General features: G+C 39.5%; 2 protein-coding genes across 5 annotated transcripts in view; one reads left to right on the forward strand and one right to left on the reverse strand.

Moving 5' to 3' along the window:
* pdzd11 (PDZ domain containing 11) lies at positions 1-7,243 on the reverse strand. Of its 4 annotated transcripts, none has more exons than XM_054739224.2 (6): positions 7,085-7,243; positions 4,336-4,449; positions 3,912-4,052; positions 3,697-3,795; positions 1,666-1,726; positions 1-1,150 (listed from the first exon to the last, which is right to left on the reverse strand). In XM_054739224.2, the coding sequence occupies exons 1-6, from the start codon at positions 7,151-7,153 to the stop codon at positions 1,116-1,118; spliced, it is 519 nt and encodes a 172-aa protein (XP_054595199.1). In that variant the 5' UTR covers positions 7,154-7,243; the 3' UTR covers positions 1-1,115. The 4 variants fall into 4 exon arrangements, with proteins under 4 accessions (XP_054595199.1, XP_015804400.1, XP_015804392.1 ...); XM_015948914.3 differs by lacking the exon at positions 7,085-7,243 and adding an exon at positions 4,795-4,895; XM_015948906.3 differs by lacking the exon at positions 7,085-7,243 and adding an exon at positions 4,791-4,880.
* The window catches only part of gdpd2 (glycerophosphodiester phosphodiesterase domain containing 2), a 23,963-nt gene continuing 15,708 nt past the window's right edge, over positions 7,141-15,395 (forward strand). The window contains exons 1-4 of the mRNA XM_015948898.3: positions 7,141-7,273; positions 13,279-13,490; positions 13,928-14,031; positions 14,148-14,241. Of these exons, the coding sequence (XP_015804384.3) occupies positions 13,404-13,490; positions 13,928-14,031; positions 14,148-14,241 (285 nt within the window). The 5' untranslated portion in view covers positions 7,141-7,273; positions 13,279-13,403. The remainder of the gene's footprint in view (positions 7,274-13,278; positions 13,491-13,927; positions 14,032-14,147; positions 14,242-15,395) is intronic.

Consider the following 15,395-nt stretch of genomic DNA (forward strand, 5'->3'; position numbering starts at 1 on the left):
TGAAGTTTCAATAGAAACACTTTATTGAAATGATCAATGGACAGAATAAAATGGCTGAAATGAATCAGTCGGGCACATCAACTATTTTGGATACATACCCATTCAATGGTTATATCCTTGTTCTAATCTACACTCTTTGGTTTTTGTAAACTAAAGGAAACCAGTTTTGGTCAAAAACTTGCACATCTTGAAGCTACTGCAGAAAACAAATAACCTTTCCACAAGCTTCACATTGTAATTTCAGTTAATTAAAAACATTAAATATTCTATTTAACATTTTGGCACCTAAAATTATGATTGAAACTATAACAAATAATCAAAGCACCAAATGGGTAAAACCTGTGAAACTAGCAGACAATATTACAGTTAAGTAGTCAGTATTTACACGTTTGATCCTTTTATACAATGACAAACATCTGTTAAATATTCTAAATTCATACATGCCAAATTTATTTCAAGTTAAATTCTCTTTATATCTAAAATATGTGTATTCCATTTGACTTTTTACAGTGCATATGTGTTAACCTGAATATTTTACAGAAGTGCACTGAAGACCAACTTCATCAACTTGATTTTAAAAGTGGAAAGGTAATAGTTATGCATGCACATGTTTTAAACACTAATGGACAGTACGGTCTAAACCGGTGGTTCCCAAACCTGGGTCTAGAGGGCCGGTATCCAGAATGTTTTAGTGGTTTCTCTGCTCCAATACACTAGATTCCGTGATTGAATCACCTGCAGCAGCTCATCGGGCTCTGCAGAAGCCTGTCAGTCACCTGCTGATTGAAATCAGGTGTGTTGAAGCAGGGCTAAATCTAAAACGTGCTAGAAACCAGCCCTCCAGGCCAGGAATTGAACCCTTCTGCTCTAAAACTGTCCACATCCTAATGCAGAGCCACAACCAAACCTCCAGTGAGTGATGCACTAGAATCACCACAGTGAAACATTGTGATTATTTTTAACAAATACAACAGTGTGCAGAACAATTCCCAACATGGAGGCCTGTCAGTGAGGCTGACTAATCAAACATTCGTCATCTTGCAGCTGAGACAGAACGGAGGCCAGAGTCTGTAGGAGGAAGATGATGACCTCCTGTCATGAGTTTGTGCTGCCATCTAGTGTACGGTTCTCTCCTTTTGCCTTTGGTAATCTGAAAAAAGAACAGAGACCTTTATTAGACAGAGCGCAGTATCCAGAATCATCACTACCAGTATGATATGATAAAGGTATTTAGCTTGTTTTAGATGTTTACTGTTGAAGCCTTTCAGTGGGACTGGAGCGATGGTTATCTGAGAACGTGGGTGTTCAAACATGCTGCTTTACGCCGACAATCTTCAGGAATGTGCTTTTTATATTTTGCACCTCAAACATAAAGTTTTACAAAAGAAGAATGTATCGACCCATTGAGCAATGACACACAGCACAGCTTGTGATGTACCTACACTAACATCTCAACAGCAACAAAACTGTCTGAGTTTTTGATTATCTGGTGTTTAAAATAATAAAGCAAAAGTCAAAGTAATTCAAAACACTGCAACGATGTAAATCAGGCTCGAAGCAAGGTTTTATAGATATAGGACACAAAAATACTCGGGACAAAGTAAAATATATGATAAAACATGCAAACAGACTCTTGATCTGATAGGGTGAAAAAAAAAGACTCACTGTAGGGGAAAAAGCGAACCCTCATCACAATTTCTCGTGCAGTTTTCAGAATTTCCACGGCCTAAAACAAAAGATGACAAATATATGAGAATAAAATAATTAGAAAAAAAAACTCTTTCCTACTTTGTCTTCATTGCAGCTCAACATTTGCCTGAAGCCAACGTTCAGAGAATGACGCAAATGATCCTTTTCACAAGATTTGCTGCTTCAGTGTTTTCAGATCTTTTTGTCACACGTTTCTATGGTTACGGATGTATACTACAGGCACTGCATTGGTTTCAAAGGATTATATTTGCACTAGCATCCAATTTGTGAATAGTCAATATTTACAGTGTTGGTCCTTTAAGATCACTACAGTCCACCCTGGCATGCTGTCAATTAACTTCTAGTCCAAATCCTGACTGATGGCGTTTGAGTCTTGCATAATCAATTCTTGAAGGGGGTTAGTTTTTGTTTATCCACAGACCTCTTTAGGACTGTCAAGTTCTCAATAGGATAAAGGTCTGAAGGTTTCCTGGACATGATGGAGCTGATCCAGCAGGCCAGGTCAATTTGCTGAAATAACACTGCAGCAGCCCAGAATGGTACTCTGTAGTTTCTACTGCTCCCATGAGCTTGAATGCAGGTCTGAAAATATTCAGGCATTCTCCTCATGAGCTGATGGTGTCCTCCTCCCAGATCCTGAACAGGACATCACTGAACTCCTGGACTGGTTCAACCTGGTGGTGTTGGATGACCTAAAACATGATATCTCCCCAGTTCAAAGCCAGGCTCCATCCATGTTATTGTGTCTTTGGGCAAGGCACTACACCCACTTTGCCTGCTGATGGTGGTCGGAGGGACCAGTGGCACCTGTGTAGGACAGCCATGCTTCTGTGGCTACAACATAGTTCATCACCAGTGTGTGTGGATAGTTCTACTGTAATTATAAACGAGCAACAAAACAGAGAGCTGCTAATGATCTAAACAACGGATACAGTCATGAATAATATTGGCCGTTGCAGCAACATGAGGAGAAAAACCACCAAATACACCGATGTGCTGCTACAGGAGGTGAGCCCAGGGCCTAATTAAGGCCACTGTCATGGAATTTGTTACTAACAGTTTGGTCAAAGACTCATCCTGTTCTTCCTGCACATAGGAGCAGATACTGGTCCTGATGATGGGTAAGAACCTTTAACAGCTCTTCCAGAGTACCTGCCTGCCTCCTGGAATCTCCTCCTTACTCTTAAGATTGTGCTAAGGGAGACAGCAAACCTTCTGGCTATGGCACATATTAATGGGCCATCCTGGTGGAATAGGACTGCCTGTGCAATATTTATAGCTGGGACTTGAATGCTGGATAGTGGACTAGCTTCCTGGCTTCAACGCACAAGATTTTCATCAGCAGGTGATAAACAGGCGAACAGGTAATTCAACCGTTAAATCTAGTGTGCTGGAGCAGGAAAACAACTAAACCATGCTGGACAGTGGGCCTCGAAGGACTGGAGTTCAAGTCCGCTGCTCTATAGGATCCAGGTATCACCTACCAGTAGTGCCACTGAAACTGTCATAAGCTGTCAAAGTAACATGAGGGGGGGGGAGTCCGATGCCTCCATCAGCAATACCACTCCTGTTATAATTATATATATATATATATATATATATACACACACATGCATATATTTATTAACAGACATCCCATCGCGTCAGTTTTACTCTTCATTAGGATCTGCAGTCAGAAAGGACAAACCCCGCTTTTTGTACATAAGTGATGAAAAAGGGCACTTTTGGCGTCAGGGGGTTTGACACAGAGGGTAGTTTACCAAGCGTTTGTTTTTGACATGCTGGGAGTGAGAATGTGTTGCTTAAACAGGTGCGGTAGAAAATGGATGGATGGTAAAATGCACGAGAACACTTTTTGTTTAACACTGTGGTTTCTGTGAATCATCTGAGAGCCATATGCAGTCATCAAAAGAGCCACATAGGGCTCGTGAGCCATAGGTTCCCTACCCCTGCTTTAAACAGTGTTAAAATATCTTCCTAACTTACTCTGGAGTGCTCTATGTCTTGGAAATCCACCTCATTCACAGAAAGAACCTGATCCCCCTCCTGTAGTCCTGCTCTGTGTGCATCTGAGTCTGGGACCACCTGAAAACACACAACACACGTCCTCCATCAACAACGTGGGTCTTTTTTGGGGGGGTTGGTGGGTCAGAAGGACCATAAATATATCAACCAAGAAGAGCTCCCCACGACACACAGACCTTGGATATAAAGATTCCCAACTGTGACGCCTTGCCACCACGGATGTTAAAGCCCAGCTGTGCTCCTGGAGGCTTCTTCAACACGATGGTGCGAGGGAGGAACTGGGTGAGCTCGTTGTTGTAGTCGGGGTGGTGAACCCGCTAAAAATGAACCAAAAAGTACAGCTGACAACACAAAATTATGCTTATGCAAGCTAGATTAAATCCAAGGAGCAGCAATAAACAGACTCTGGAATCCTGAGTCAACATTCTGATGTCAGGGCCAAATAATGAAGAGAATTTAAAGTAATAACAATTAGGTCAAGACTGGGATCAATCATATTCAACAGAGCTGTCATCAGCCAGCGAAACGTCTCACAGAATAGAAACTAGAGGATTTAAAAAATAAATGTTTTTTAATATCCGAGACTGAAATGTGACATACCTCTTGTGGAGGTATCCATGCCGGTGGATTTTCATAAGAAGGCAGGAATACCACCGGGAGCTGGTAGTCATCGTAAGGAATTTTCTGATCCATAACAATTGTTCGTGTACACTTCTGTCGAAAGAGATTCAATAAAGGTTTCTGGCCCCTCTGTTTACAAGAAGCGTATGAGAAAACAACGCCAAAGCAAACTAAAACCCCGACCTAGCAACACAAACCTTAATTTATTAACAACACGTTTCCGTTATTTAACGAAGACAAAAATTGGAACTAGGAGCTACTGAACTAGATGCTAACATTAGCATTCCTTCTGTTAGCTCAAACAACTTTACAACGAACACGCAGCGCCCGGCTCATCCTAATTTAGTATATAACTCAACATTATCATATAATAAAGAGCTAAGTAACATATGTTTAGATTATTTTTGGGGTAAAAAACATGAAAACTAACTTACGTACTAGTGAGGAAAGCTAACAGTTTGAACCAGACTGGTTCGGTTTAGTCGCGCCCCCTGCTGCTGAGGAGGAATATTACACTTCAAAATGTTGAAATTTCTCCCATCAGATCAGGTCTTTGAGTTGATAAAAGTTTGTTTTCTTTACTGGTCTTCTTTCAACACAGCTCCGTATGTTTACTCTGCTGTCTCCCTGTAATCCTTTTCAGTTATTAAAAAAATCCCTCCTGTGTTTCAAACGTTTGAGGAAATAAAAAAAAGTGTGTGACTCAGATGACTTCATCCTGAAAAATACAAATATATGTGTGTGTGTGTGTGTGTGTGTGTGTGTGTGTGTGTGTGTGTGTGTGTGTGTGTAAGCTTCTATGAAAGGAAGGCTCTCTTTTTTTTACCTTTGCAAAAGTTCTTTTATCAGTCTTTTTATGAGTTCAAGAGTCTTTACTCACATTGTTGTATTAATGTTTCACGTTGCTCCAGCACCCATAGAAAAAGCAAAGTCAACTGTAAATTATCTCTCTTTAGCACTTTTCTCTGCCGGTTTATATCTCCTCTTATTGCATACTTGAGTTCAAAAGATTTTAACTGGACCTCACATCATTTTAACATATGTTTGGTGTCTTGAACAACAATCATAACTTCTAATAGACTTACTAGGAGTTAATGTAGTTTTTGGTTTTGTTTGGTCCTCTAATACTTTCAGTCATTTTTTATGGCCCTGTGTTCCATCTACCCATGAGTGAAGCTTAGTATGGTATGTTTTAGTATTTTTAGATTACTGAAAATTTGGTTTTGCTTGTTTTTCTCGTTTCATTTTCTGCATTTTATAAATCGGTTTCCTGCTTTGTCTCTGTTAGTCTTTGGGTTACAATAAAATGGTCAAAACTTGACCAGCTTTCCCCTCTCCTTGTTTGAAAACACCCTGGGTCTCAGCATAAATGCAGAAAATCTATAATAAACCAACCACTGTCACAAGGATTTAATTTTAGACTCAAACTCCACAAAGCTTCATGCCAGCTGTTTAAAACGAAAAAATATGATAAAACAGGTTTGGTTGGCTTCATTACATTGAAAACTGTATTACCCAGGTTGTCTTTGTACTGCTTTGAAACATTTCAGTATGACAGAAAAAGCAAAAACTGAAGAATACTCCCAGCACTGTGTGCTACTGATAATTGTGTCAGTTTTGTTCTAAAACACTACAGAAGGTGCATACAAAGTGTGGACTATTTCTAAAACAGGAGCGTGTTTATAAAACTAGAACAATCTGTGTCAGCAATGCATGAAGTGTTACATGCTGCAGCAGGCTGAAGGCTGCAGAAGGTGTGGAACACTGCAGCATTTTTAAAGATTATTTCTGATTCTAATCAGTCACTCTTGAGTTTTTCCATGCAGGCTGAACATGAAAATAGTCTCCTACACCTATCTCCAGCATTAGCTTCTAGAAAACAGATGGTGAAACTCTAGGATTTGAAACTCCTGACAGATCTACGTCACACTGTCACTTAACGTTCACGGACTCACCCATCCTGACTCACAACGGTGAAGGCTGCTGTTGGTTTAGCATCCAGGAAAAAGCAGGGAACGTCTAAGCTAGAAGCTAAACACGGCAGAAGCTCCTCCAGGCTTGTGCTATTTGTGTAAATTAAACATCAACAAGTCAGTGATAGAGTTGCATTGCTGTTTTCCAATTAGAGACCAGATGTCCAAGTATCAGGAAATAAGACCAAAAAAAAAAAAAGCTCAGCTGTGATGTTGCTAACTTCCAAGTTCCTGGAAATGGTGAACCTGTGATTTTTTTTGCCTCCCAAGTACAACTTAAAGTACATCCATTCCTACTAAATGTATTGATTAAACGATTGTCCCACACATTTAATGTGGTGATTGATTTGCTCCAAAAACATTATAATTTATTTGCTTTTATCTTAGAGCAACTTCTCAGAAAGAAAGAAAACCTTGTTCCAATCTGCAAAATAAAAATGATGCCATTAACAAAGAGTTATGACAGAAATTATGCCATTTTAAATAATTGCTCTATTTTTATTGTGTTGGGTGATTAAAGAAAGCTTTTGTTTTTAGCCTAGGCCTGCATATAAAAAGATAAATAAACATGTTCACTTCTACTTTAGAACTTCATGAAGCAAGAAAGATGGCTTCCAATTTGGAGTTAGCTCCGGGAAAAAATAAACAACAATTTTAGGTCAAATCCAAAAAGATAAAGCAGTTTATTTGTGTCACTCAACTCTCTGGCTTGTCCTCTCACTTCCTGTCTGACAGTTTCACTCTCTCCCTCCTACCTGCGCTGTGTGCGTGGGCCCTCCCCCTCGGGCCAGCGCAGTCCGACGGCCCCATTCATGCAGATCCATTCATATTCAGCTCACAGATGCATCACAAGCTAAAGAAGGATGGTAGAAAAGGAGGAGAGTGAGGATGAAGGAGGCAAACGGAGAGAGGACCTGAAGAAGAGCGCGTCTCTGGAACTTCCGGTGAGTTCCCGCAGCTTTGACTCAACGCTTCTCCCGCTAATCACGGATTCATTTCGACCAGCTGCTATGTGATTAAGTGGCAAGATAAAAGTTTAAATTATCCCCACAATGCGGAGGATTAAGCGATTAAAGGAGGAAATCTCTGCGGACTGTGACTCCGCTTTTGGAGTTGAAGCAGCAGGGTTTTACCACTTTTCTCCTATAAGCGCATCACTCAGTGTTATAGCAAAATAAGTAATTAAACGGAAAGGAATGACTGGAAACGAGATTCTGTTAAAAACAATGAAAACAAACTATAAAATTAAACGTGAAATACTGTCTAAAAGTTTCATTTTAATAATTAATTTTCCTCTGCAAGATGCAGGATTTTAAAATGGCAAATATTGTACTGAAAATATTTTAAAATGAGGTATTTTTGCTGCTTTTACACTAATCTTCTGTCTAGCAATATTAAGTCAGTGTTCTTAAACCTGAGAAATATGGAGGACAAAAATAAGGTCAGGCTGAAAAAAATGACATTTCTGAATATTACCCGAACGTTTTGATACTGAGAAATGCAGGGAACCTGCATTAAAGACTTAACACAGGCCAGAGTTGGTCAGATCATCTCCTGATTTTCAGCTTCTGCAAAAATACTTTTTTGTGTTAAACTTTTTTTTTTCTTAATCTGGAGGCCAGGAGGGGCAGCAAAAGATTTGTGAGAAGTTGGATAAAGCCCCTAAAGATGCAATAAAACTGGTTGAGAGATGATTCGATACAGGTTTGGCCCTTGGGATAGGAGCCTGAATGGGTCAGGGTTAAGTGGCCCAACATACAGAAAATGTTAAATATAAAAATAAAACTGGACTGAACTTGAGAGAAAACGCTAGAAATGAAAATCTTAAAAGCTTGTAGAGGCTTGAAAACGTGATGATGATCAAGATCACCTTAGAGGAAAAATCCATCTTCTTAGAAGGAAACGTAAAATAAAAGTGAGTCAAGACTTCTGCACAGTCCTGCAGAGCAGTAGTTCCCAAACCTTTATTCCTTGAGGACCCCGTTGCCCATGTCCAAGACAAGGCAGGACCCCAAACAACAATGATCATTTAGAAACTTGAAACACACAGTAATACATTTTATGTCGAGTTTTCATAAACTGTTGGGTGTGTCATTGGAATTTCATTAATGTCATTTTACAAATAAAACCCCCAGTTTGGAAACCACTGCTGTAGAGTACGGGTTACCAAAGCTAGGATCAGGCCAACGTCTGCATAATTTTTTTTATTTTTTTATTATCTTTATTTCATTCAATAAAAAAAACACAACAGATACTAAACAATATTCATAAAAACACAATGTATATTTGAATGAAAATGTAAATGCTAAATTCAGTAGTCACAAATGGAATGAAGTAGAACAATTTATATCGATGTTTTTATTTCCTGATTTCATTATGTTCATTCAACCTTTAGACAGTTTATATTTTACTGTTTAGTGTCTTACTGGTGAAAGTAAAAAAAAAATTTAAATATAATGCAAAAGTCAGTTTATTTCACTGATTAAACTCAGACTGAGAGACCGTCTAAAGGCTCAGGAGCCCTTTGCAGGTGTTTTGAAGGAATTAGCTGATTAGAGTGACACTAAAAATACATAAAAGCAAAGCGGGGAGAAAACTTGTGGCTGTAAAAGTCAGAGTTCTGATGTTGGACATCTGCAGATCCCTGAGATGGATTAGGAGTGGGTTCCAGAGACGAGGAGCAACAGAATAAAATACATGGTCATCCAGTTACATGTTTTGTTTGGGGAACATGAAGAAGGGCAGCAGCTTGAGAGTGGAGGGACCAAGGGGTAAGCATTTCCTTGAGATGGTAGGGTGTGTTGCTGAGTGAGGAGACAGATTTTAAACAGTATTTTAGCAGTGATGGGAAGCTGTTGAAGCTGACGCAGTACAGAAACAATCTTTCACTGTTCTGTACTGAAGTACCTGCACGTTTGAAATACCTGCAAACAGCCTGAAGGAAATGGATGCATGGACCAGTTTTTCACCAGTTGGGTATTGTTTACTTAACCTTGCTCCTGGTAATTAATCAAAATGGGATGTGGTTAAAAATAAAAAGACTGAAGTTATTGCTGGACGGGAAGGCTGACTTTCCCTAACAAGCCTCACTGTAGCTACCAATTCTCTAGCCTGGTCTGCCAGACTCCTCCTGTGTTTAATTCTGCACAGAGAAAGGGTCTGGGAACTCTCCTATTCAAATAACCCCACCCTGTGCAAATTCTAACCGAGCCAATCAGCTGAGCAGCGTACGTCACACACCATAACACCGAGTTTGTCATAAACATGGTGGCTGAAGCGGAGTTCGCTGCGGCTTTTTCTCTGTTCTAAATGACTTGAATGTCTTTAAAACAACAAGTAGAAGCACGAAAAGCCTTTCTTCTAAAGGAATAAAAGATGTTTGCGCTGTTGCCAGATGCCTTTTTTTTTACGACAGCTAAAAAACTACAGCGTTGCGTGGTACAGTCAGCATTTCTGTCTTTTTTTCTGATTGGTTATTTTTTATCTGTCTAGTCCCGCCCCTCAAGTGCCTCTCTGAGTTACCAGACTCTTTTTCTGTGCAAAATTAAACAGGACGCGTCTGGTAGGCCAGGCTACCAATTCTCTAGCTGGAGTCGCAAAAAGGGAAAAGTTAAAGAGGGAGATGTTATTTAAAACAAAATAGGCATATCTTTAATTTAATAAGTTTTCCTTCACACCTGTGTAAATGTAACCCTTTCGAAAGGTTTATACGTTCACTTGGTGGAGTACACACACTTGCCCTTAGGAAGTTAGGATGCATATTTTAAATAAAGGAACAGGTAAAAGTCTGTGGGATTGTTTATTCTGCCTAACAGTACAGGCACCCCTGTTTTTACTAGAACTTTGGTGTTGCAGGCTTCGGTTCTGAGATGGAGGAGTTCAGCAATTAAAAAAAATAATAACACAGTTGCAGTGTCAGAGCGCCGCAATTAGGTCATTGTTGCAAGCCAGCCAACCACAACGAAGCATTTAATTGTTCTTGGTTGTAACAGAGACACGTTTGTTTCCTTTTAACCTTGTCTCTGTATGACAAAGTGGTTGGATTTATAATTTACATTTTTACAAACGTTATTGCACAATTCTTGGCTCGTGTTAAAACTTCCTGGTATGTTTTGTTTGCTCGGTGAACCACGGTGCCTTCTGTTTCACCCAAGTGCATGAACCTGCCCACACATGTTCTTATTAGAGCCAATCCTCATTTTTCTCAATAAGAACCTCATTAGTATTGACTTTTTCATCTTCAAGAGCAAAAATTAGCGTAGTGAGTGAAAGCTTAATTTTAATCATAAGTCAGTTGATCTTATCCAAACCTTGTACTCTGACTTGACACCCTGGGGGTGTTAACTGAAATCCATCCAAGCTATGTAATCTGGCAAAAGCACTAAGTGAAAATCAAGTTGGACAAGAAATGAGTCGCAAATAAGCTGTTTTCACAACAAAAACTCCTTATAACTCCGTCTTCTGCAGGTGACAAAATGACAAGTCTCGCTTTCCACCATGCCCGTTCCAGTAAGTTGCAACCGAAACCTGGCAAAGCAGAGGAATGTTAAGCCTCGACATGCTGACTAAGTGACCCGTTTAACACCGAGGTGACTAACAGCTTTAAAGGGGTGAATTAGGTCTGTTAAGTGTGCTTCTGTGAGAGAGACTGTTACTGTCTCACCTGTTGTAGATCACACTTTAAACAGCTTTGGTTTAGAGAAGCTAAAGAAGCTAGTCTCAAGGTGGCTAGTTACGATCTTCAGAAACTCTAAAGTCGTTCCCGCGGTTATGTCCCGATCTGATCTTAGGTTGCAGAGCTTTGTCCAGATCAAGGATTTTGTTATTGTTGTGGTGACACTCAGCTCTCCCATCTCTATTGTTGACCTACTTTCGATGGTTTTATACCAGTCATGTCATAAAAAGTCACCTGCTCTTTAGAGGGTCAGAAAAAAAGGACAACTTTCATCAAGAGCCATTTAAAATGTTTTGAGCATAATGTTTAAAGTTTATTTACTCAATTGAAGACAAACTGAGGAAAAAAGAGCTCATTGTATCATTGTATTGTTATTTGTGTCAAACACAGGATGGAGCTTCCTTTACAGTCTCTGTTTTCAATTAAATGGATAAACACCTTTTGGAATGCTGTTTATTTTATAATCTGGTGGAGTTTCTGCATCCTGGCCAACTACAACCTCAGTCCCAGATCAAAGTAAAGTGTTTGCAAACAGTTGTTCAAAACGGTGTTTAAAAGTTAGACAGGTTAAGTTAAAAATCTCATTCACTGAGAAACCATATGATACTTGTATATTTTTATACGTTTAATCTCTGAGTTGCATAAGCATTCTGAATAAGAAAACTGTCACCAACCCCTATTTCCTGTAGTAGTCGGTGAAGGAAAATGGACAGGAAAATGATCAGGTCAGAAAAAGCCACTCAGATTTACGTCACTGTGAAAGTGAGTGTTCATGGCCCCGCCCACTTTGGTTGTTGTTGATTTAGCAGTGAGGAGAGAGCAGACCACCTCTCAGCTAGTAGAAGCTAACCACTGGCAAATTACATCTCCACAACATGGCAGAACACATTCAGGCATGTTGTTACGGAGATAAAACATCAATGTTGAATTTTCTTTCAGCCAATGAAAGAGCGAACGGAGGCAGTGGAAGAGTTTTGTCACCATTAGCCAATCAGAGGTCTTTTTTCTGATTTGCATGTCATGAATAATGAGTAAAACTTCCTGCCAGTTACCCCACTCCTGTAATCAACTACTTCCTGGAACAGGAGCGCCAGAGCTTTTTTTTCTCCACAAAAAACAACTCAGGCATTCATTTATACCACAGACCACAGCTTCATTGAACTAAATGAATGACAGATTTTAGACATTAGTTTGAAGGAATAATGGAACAAATCCCATGATCCATGTAGAAAAACTGTCCTTGTTCTGTGATCCTTTACATGAATCAGTTTCTATTGATTTCAATGACTTTATTGTGGTCTGTATTCTGCAGGTCTCTATTTAGAAACATGAATAAAGGCTAAATAATTTCTTAATGAGACCTGATTTTTGAACTGGGGACGAAACAAACACAATCACTGAATCATCCCTTGTTTTAAACACATTTACACTACCGTAAGTATCACAACGTGTGGTTATTTATATTTTAAATGTACCTTTTCAGAGCTGGCCTCTACTTTTAGCAAGAATTACATAATTCCACCAAAAGACAATGAAATGTTCATCTAAGGTATTATTATTATTATTGATAATAATGATGATGATGACAGTAATAATGGATTGGATTTATATTACGCTTTTCTCAGCACTCAAAGAACTTTCCATTAGTCACGCACCCTCACATTCATTGCCGGTGATGGTAAGCTGCTGTAGCCACAGCCGTGCTGGTTTGAAGCCATTAGCTCTTTTGTTTATTCTAGACTAATCTGCTTCTCAAAACTGAAGTCATTCAAAGATCTCCAACATATAATATCATCATTGGCCACAACCTTTAACACCAAAAAGTTTATTAAGGAGGTCTGACCCATGTGTTTAAACCCAGTTATCCCTCAGAATGATTGCTTTATTTTTGAAATCTGTTTTGAGGTTTCCTTTTCTAAATGTGGTGTCTGTGCACGGTTGTGCCTGTCACTATGTCCATTTGTGCTGCAAAGGCTTGAACACACACACACACACACACACACACACACACACACACACACACACACACACACACACACACACACACACACACACACACACACACACACACACACACACAGACACCAGGCCGGACTGAGCTGTGCTCTGAATACCTCATGGTGCTGGCTATTGTAAGCACCAACACTCCCTCTTTCTGCACATGGGCCCCTATAAGGGGCTTATTGAACGGGGATTGCTTTAACACTCAAAGAAAACCCCCTTCTCATTGATTTTCTGTCACAATCATCTTTTTTTCCTCCTTATGGTTCATAGGTTGAATAGGAACGAGCCCAAATAAAGAATAATCTGGGTCTGCTTCACCCTCAACAAGAGAACTGGGTCTTGCTTGCTCCAAACAGAATCTGCATTTTGTTTATTGGCCACAAAAATCCGCCGGGATGACCCAAAAGGATGGCTTCTGCCGAGTTTGCAGCCGAGGCTTCTATAGCTGCCACTGGAGGAAGCAAAGTGAGAGAACCAAAAAAGTGAGTATAGTTTTTCTTGGAAATATTTTTTGTTTTGCTATGAGGAAGGTTGTTGTTAAACCGAAATGATGATGAAGTGATGAAAAGAGAGAGAAACTATGTGCCAAGAAAGACGAGCAAACTTGCAGGCTCCGACAGGTTTTGTGAGGGTTTTATCTGGAACAGGATTAATGAAGGAGGCGGGGGGTGCTATGTTTTGTGTGTGTGAAGGAGAAAGAAATTAAAGCAGGTGTGTTTACACTAGAGATTTCCTACAGAGTTTTTTTGTTGAGTTGTCTGGACGCAGGGCATGCAGTCAAGTGTAAAAATGTTGGTTTTTCACATCACAAATGAAATTAAACTCTTACTTTAACACAGTGTCATTTTTCTTTGAAACTTAAGTGTTCAAATGTCCAAATCGGTATTTATTCATTGTTTAGTGCTTTTATTCATTTCAGTGGTCTTGTTGCTGGTTCCTTTTTGTCAGCCTGGTTGCTGCGTTCTCCCTCTGCTGGATATATATTTGTCTGGCTGTGTATAACTCCCGAGATATGTTTAACTGGTGAGTAATCATCAATAACACACACACACACACACACACACACACACACACACAAGCTGAGAATCCTCTCCTTCTTGATGGCCTTTGTCTAATTCGTGCCTCTGTTCTGTTGTCAGGAAGCTGTTCACAGTACTGAACATGTGGGTGAACTGGTTCATGGTGGTGTTCATCATGTCTGGAGTCTTAACCAGCTACTGTGTGCTGCTGCTGGTGAGAACTGTTTAAAACAGACAAAGTATTGAGGATAACTAGTTATTCCCTAGAGCAGATATAAACAGATCTGATCTTTTGAAGTGGAAATGTGAACAATTTATTTGCTAGCTGTTTAAATGACCTCAGTTTGGAGAAATGAGCATTGTTCTGAAGCTATTTGATTAACTTTTACCTTCATCACCGACTTTCAATTCCATCAGAAATGTGATATTCCTTCAGGATTAGCCACCACTAGCTGCTATGTTATATATGCTTGTAAATTATCATATAAATCTGTTTTTTAAATAGAGTGATAAAAAAGTCAAATTTCATTTACAAAAATTCGAACGAACAATTATTTAATTTTACATACAGAGTTTTTTTTTTTAATTTTTTTAAGGTGGCAGCAATGCACTTTGGTTTTGACTTTGCTGTGTCATGCTTTCGGTTTATCAGTCTGGACTAAATTTGTTTCCATTTCTCCCGAAGAGGCAGAATTAGAATTGTTTAATATTTCCTTAGATCCCTATCTCATGCTAGGGCTGTGCAGTTCATTAAAGCTGGGGTATGCAGTTTGAAGAATTTGAAGTAACCTCAAAATGCTTATACTTGACTATCTGACTCTGTTCAGTTATATTAAGTAGGTATTGTTTCATAATTTATAATAAAAAGCTCACAATAATTTATGCAAGCCTAGAGCATCGACCGATAAAGTTTTCGTATCCAAAAGAGTGTTGTTAATCCACGAGAATGCTCCTCATGTACCCAGCATGCACTGCAGGGTCACTCATTAACGCACAGTCATCTTAGCACAACACCCTAGATTGCAGCTCCTGCAGAACCCAATAAAAGCCGAGGAGATAATTCAGCAGTTAGAGGCAGGTGTTTCTGAGGTGTAACATATAAAACGTTACTTGTCTGTTAGCACTACAAAGCGATCTGTGCGTGGTATGAGGCTTCACTTTATGCTCTTTCTGGAAGGGGGAGCAGACGTGGAAGCTATATGCCCAGTCCCGATACCCACACTGCAGCCTAGGGGTCCTCTGTGAAGTGTACTTAGAGAAGGTGTAATGCTAAAATTGTTCAAATTGCTGCAGAATTAGGACGGTGACCACCGCATCATAAACCACAACTTCCTAAATGGGGATGCTGGTTGCTGTTTGTGCCAATTT

The sequence above is a fragment of the Nothobranchius furzeri genome, chromosome 1 (assembly GCF_043380555.1).
Source record: "Nothobranchius furzeri strain GRZ-AD chromosome 1, NfurGRZ-RIMD1, whole genome shotgun sequence".
Taxonomy (NCBI): domain Eukaryota; kingdom Metazoa; phylum Chordata; class Actinopteri; order Cyprinodontiformes; family Nothobranchiidae; genus Nothobranchius; species Nothobranchius furzeri.

Excerpts from the sequence above, each read along its gene's own strand:
- pdzd11 (XM_054739224.2), bottom strand. The coding sequence starts at position 7,153 with ATGGATCTGCATGAATGGGGCCGTCGGACTGCGCTGGCCCGAGGGGGA. Across the intron at positions 4,450-7,084 it reads GGCCCACGCACACAGCGCAG|AAGTGTACACGAACAATTGT; the intron begins GTAGGAGGGAGA and ends CTCTTTCGACAG. Across the intron at positions 1,151-1,665 it reads GGTTCGCTTTTTCCCCTACA|ATTACCAAAGGCAAAAGGAG; the intron begins GTGAGTCTTTTT and ends TTCTTTTTTCAG.